The 5030-nt window shown below is 37.3% G+C and overlaps 1 protein-coding gene across 1 annotated transcript; it reads right to left on the reverse strand.

Moving 5' to 3' along the window:
* Window positions 1-922: 922 nt before the first annotated feature.
* On the reverse strand, window positions 923-3745 carry LOC110093989 (gibberellin 2-beta-dioxygenase 2-like). The gene is made up of 3 exons (XM_020819077.2): window positions 3337-3745; window positions 1934-2315; window positions 923-1195 (listed from the first exon to the last, which is right to left on the reverse strand). Exons 1-3 carry the CDS (start codon window positions 3717-3719, stop codon window positions 923-925), a joined length of 1038 nt encoding a protein of 345 aa, XP_020674736.1. The 5' UTR covers window positions 3720-3745.
* Window positions 3746-5030: the final 1285 nt, after the last annotated feature.

A 5030-nucleotide genomic window follows, 5' to 3' on the forward strand; every position in this document is an offset into this window, starting at 1 on the left:
AATGGAAATTTTATACAAGATTTTGTTGTTCTTGTACTTTTCTTAGTGAGAAATTAGGACATCAAGATCATAATTAACATTACTATGTGAATATTGATAAGTGCTTGGTTCAGTTAGGTGGTTTTGTTGTGGATGAATGCGAGTTAAAGAAAATGATTGATTTCCAACCGCTAGTAAACAGCGGCGGTCAGACCACCAGTTTCACTGCCGGTAATTCCGGCAGTCAATCAGTGAATTTCTTATAGTGATTCATAGAACCATAAAATATATTCCTATTTATATAGTAATATTTGCATCATTGTTGGTTCAGAGAATAACAGCAAAGATGCATTTAATGGCTTTTGGGTCAAATTTGCTGCAGTCATGAGTTGTGATATGAACAGATACAGAGCACTAAAAAAATTTAAAGAAGAATAGTGGAGAAAAGTCTAATCGTAGGCAATGTTCCAAGGAGAACTTTTCAAAGAACTTTGAATTTAAGATTCCTCAATGGCATTTATTCATATCCCACATTAAAAACAAGAGAGATACAGGAATAGAAGATAATATTCAATCAAATTTCTTGATTCAACTACAAGAATCATTACATAAGCAAAATAAATTCAATTACTAGCTAGTAATAGAATTAAGGAAATAATCAAAGCAGAAAAAATAAAAAATTTTGAAGATTTCTGAAAACACAGAAGAAGACTAAAAATTTTGCAGCAAAAAGCTGCAAATTTTAACTCCCACGCCTACCTGCTGTTAGTAAACTTTCCTTAACAGCACTGCATTAGCTAACCATTCTATAAAAAATTGTAATATCATAATCAACAAAACTTGTTCTTTCTTTCATGAAATATATAGCAAGATCTGCTCTCTTTATGAATCTTTCTTCTCTGCACCATTGTTGTTCATCAGAAGGATTGAAGGAATTCTAAAATCATCTCATCAAATCCTTGCTCTCCTTATTGCAGTCCAATTTGAAGAGCTCGAGTCGGTTGGAAGCAAGCCTGAGTGAGTACATAGTCTTTTTGTACTCAGCCCAAGTGTAGGACCTATATTTCAGAGGATTCTCAAGTGTGACCATCTCTGGTAGAGGGGAGATGCAAGCTTGTAGGGAGGGTGCAACAAAAAACATTGTGGATAGCCTGGATTTTTGTGCAGTTACTATAGCCCTATGCCTCACACTTACAAATCTTCCATTTGTCATAGCCTGAAAGAGAAGGGAATATGATTATTGATTGGCTTCAACATTAAAAAGAATAAAATATAAAGACGTAGAAGTGCAGTTTTTTTGCTAGAAAGGCTAAGAGAAGTTGGAATTGGATCACTTTTCTACTTTATTTCATGGTGCTATGTGTATATATTAAATTAAGGTCTCGTTTGGAACAACTTCTGGCTACTGTTTTTCCTCTATTTCAAAAATTGTGTGTTGGAAATCTGTCGTAGAAACCAATAAGAAAGTTGTTCCAAATGAAGCATAAGTAAGATAGATTGGAATATGATCACTGATTGGCCTCAACACACTGAGGGAAAGATATGTATATTTGAATCATAGAAATAACCTCTTTGTTATGAAAGAATATAAATGCAAAACTTCAACCTATCTTTAGACTTGCAAGCAGGGGCAAAATCAACTATAATTTTCAGGGGTGCAAACTTATACGTAACTGTTGGAAGATATATTGGGGGTCCAAGGGGGCAGCTCCCCCTGACGGGGTTCGACCTTACAGTAAAGAATCATATAATAAATAAAAAAATCTTTTTTTGAGGGGGACTCAAGGGGGTTCCACCCTTGCTTGCAAGAATGCGAATTTTGTACATTATTTTGCCTTTCAAATTTGATTATGATTTGCTAAACCATATGAAGAACATGACTAGTTTAGATCAAAAATCATGCATGAACTGTGTATATTTGAAGAAATATTTACAGATTTGAGGTGTTACAAACCTGCAGAGCATCGCCAACATTGATGAAGAATGCTGACGGATCAGACTTCACTGGGATCCATACGTTGCCATCCAAAGGTGATTGTATTTGCAAACCTTCAACATTATTCGATCTAAGGATGGTGAGAATCTGAGGATCAGAATGCTCACCAAATCCAACCCTTGAACTCTTGTCATCTTTAGTCTTCATGAAGCTCAACCTTTGGTCAGCATCGCTATCACAGGAAGGATAGTGGTTTAGCCTTATAAGAGAGTCATTTTGACTATCCTTTAGGAGTTTACTGAAGGTCTTTTTATCCTCAAGCCCCAGCCCTTCTCCTAGTAACTCCAGTAAGTCACATGCAAGCTCCTTCATCAAGTCCACATAATCACTTAGCACAGAACTGTAAGAAATAAGAGAAAAAATCATAAGTATTCAATGTTTCAGATATTGATCTCAATTTAGCTTCAAAGTTCAAAGGGACTATTTTGGATCAATTTTGTATAGTCAAATTAAAGCAACGTTATACTATGTGATTAAAATAACCATATATGAATAGTCAGGAGACTATTTGAAATTTATATGGATAATCATTTCTAGCGGTGAATATGACACTAGCTAATAACCAAGTGTGCTAGAAAGAAAAATGTTAATATAAATTTGTAAATAATATATTAAAAAATGATTATATTAAAGGAATGATAAGACTAATATGACAAAATAGAAAAAAAAGAAGAAGATTTGGACATGAAATTGAGGTCAAAAGATGCACCAACAAGACAAAAATAAAATTATTACAAAGAATCAGAAAAATAAATGGTTAACTAATGGTAATATGATTAGAGGTTGTACTTCAATATTGCCTCAAAATAAAGTTTTTATTTCATGCAATTCAATACAGATTAATAAAAAATGATGATTCATAAAGTCAACTCCTAGTAGTTGGATCAGTTTAATGATGATGATAATGAAGCATCTTCATCATACACCCCAAATATCCATCTCACCTAGCATTCTCTTATCATCATTATTTTTTCTTAATTTGGTATCAAATGAGCATCAAACTAATGATTGATCGATAGTTTTGTCCACCATACATAAATATCTCCCACCCTTTTGCAAGGTTACCTTTCACCTATCGGCAGAGCCACGATGGGGCCATCGGGGGCGCAGACCTCCAGTTGCACGCTTATTTTTTATTTTTTAAATATATTTGATCATATATATATGCTAATAAGACAAGCATGAAAAAAAAAATTAAGAAGCATTAAAAGCATCAATCTAGCATAAAATTCAAGCTGCTAAGGACAAACTAAAGAACTAAAGCTGTATTATTTCCACCTAAGACTACCTGGAAATATAACATGATTAATTTACTGTGTTCAATAGTTAAATATAGGAGAAAAATGGTGAAGATAATTTACCTGAACCTATTGGAGTCCTTGCTGCTGATGTTTCTGATTCTGTCATAGATGGATGTAGGATTTGCATGGAAGAGAAGATATTCAAGATCACCAGTGTCGCCATTGAATCCGATTTTCTTGCTCCCATATCCAAGAGGATTAGGAGGGCCAGCCTTCTGCTTCTCGGCAGTCGGTAAAGAGAAAAATTCCTTGCTTTCCTTCTCAACATTGTCGATAATTTCCTTGGGCACACCATGATTGATCACCTTAAAGAAACCGAATTCCTCACAGGCTTTCACCATGAGTTTCCTCACTTTATCCCTCTTCCCAGAGAGATCTATCACTGGCAAATCAGACAATACCATCCTCTCCTTGCTCTCTGGTATCAAAGTTGTCATCACCATGGCTTCACCACCCTTCAGTTCTGATTTGGAAGAGAAGTTCAGAATAAGAGAAGAAGAAGAAGAAGAAGAGATGAGATAATTGGGAGTAGGAGGCAGTGATCGATGAAGTTTGAGGGATGAAGGAACTTGTTCTTATTTATAGGAAATTCTGGTGTGAGTTTGGACAAGTACAAATGGCCATGACCTCTCTCCTACTAGCTGTTGACCATGTTAATTATTCTCCTCGACAATTTCTCCTGGTATCCAAAAAAGCAATTATCCCTTACATAATGTATTAATAAACACGAAGGTATATAAGTTTAGAAGCCTGAAGGAACTTTCCATCATTCATGTTTTATTTTTGTATATAGCCAAGGCCTTGAGGAGGTCAATCTTGGTGGGGGTAAAGCTTCTTGTTGGCATTTGATTAGAATCTTATGGGCTACGAGGAGGTAGCATCTGGCACATTGGCCTCTCCAAATCATCTCATTGTCCAGCTTGTTTGGCTTAATCCTACGTCTAGAATAAGAACTTGTTCTGCTGCAGCTGTATCTTTTACTTCTGGAATATCATTAATTGATTAAGGCTTCGTTCGTGATAGCTTTTGATCATTATTTTTCTGCTACTTTTATTGAATTTTTGTGCTAGAAAAAAGCTGCTTTTGAAAGCAGTAAGAAAGAAACAACAACAAACATTTGGGTATTAAGACGTTTCACAGATGGATTCTCTTCTCTTTTGTGCTGTCATAGCACCGGCGACTGCCAGTTAATTATGGCGGTCATAGCGTCGGCGACCGTTGGTTAATTACCCACGGCGTACTGACCATCTCAAACGCCGGTTTTGCCACTATAGGAAAATCAACGATTACCGGCAGCTTAATCGGCTGTCTGACCGTCGGTACTAACCGGTGGTTTACCTGATGGTAAAATAACCCCCGGGTAGGATGCTGGTTTTCTATTTTCGCAGCGCCTTTACCAGCGGCCAAACCGCCTGTGTTAAGTATTTTTTTGGGCGACTGAAACAGCCGGAAAACAGCCAAAAATAGACCTAAAATTAGCTAAACCGTCCTCATTTGTTTGCGTATCATCCTCCGCTGGCCTCCGACTGCCTCCGCACTAATCCGGCCGCCGACACCGTAACTCCGGCCGATGATCACACCCTTACTTTGGCCGCCGATTACGCCCCTCAGCCTCCCGAAATTTCTTGCTTTGCCCGTTGACGCACTCGATCACTCCGGCTAAGTCGAATGCCCCGAAGGTTTGAATTTCTTGCTCTGCCCAAACGCCCAGCCACCGGCTAACCACTGGTTGACCGCCGGTTACCGTCGGTGGA

This window comes from Dendrobium catenatum, unplaced genomic scaffold (assembly GCF_001605985.2).
Source record: "Dendrobium catenatum unplaced genomic scaffold, ASM160598v2 fragScaff_scaffold_0, whole genome shotgun sequence".
Lineage (NCBI taxonomy): Eukaryota > Viridiplantae > Streptophyta > Magnoliopsida > Asparagales > Orchidaceae > Dendrobium > Dendrobium catenatum.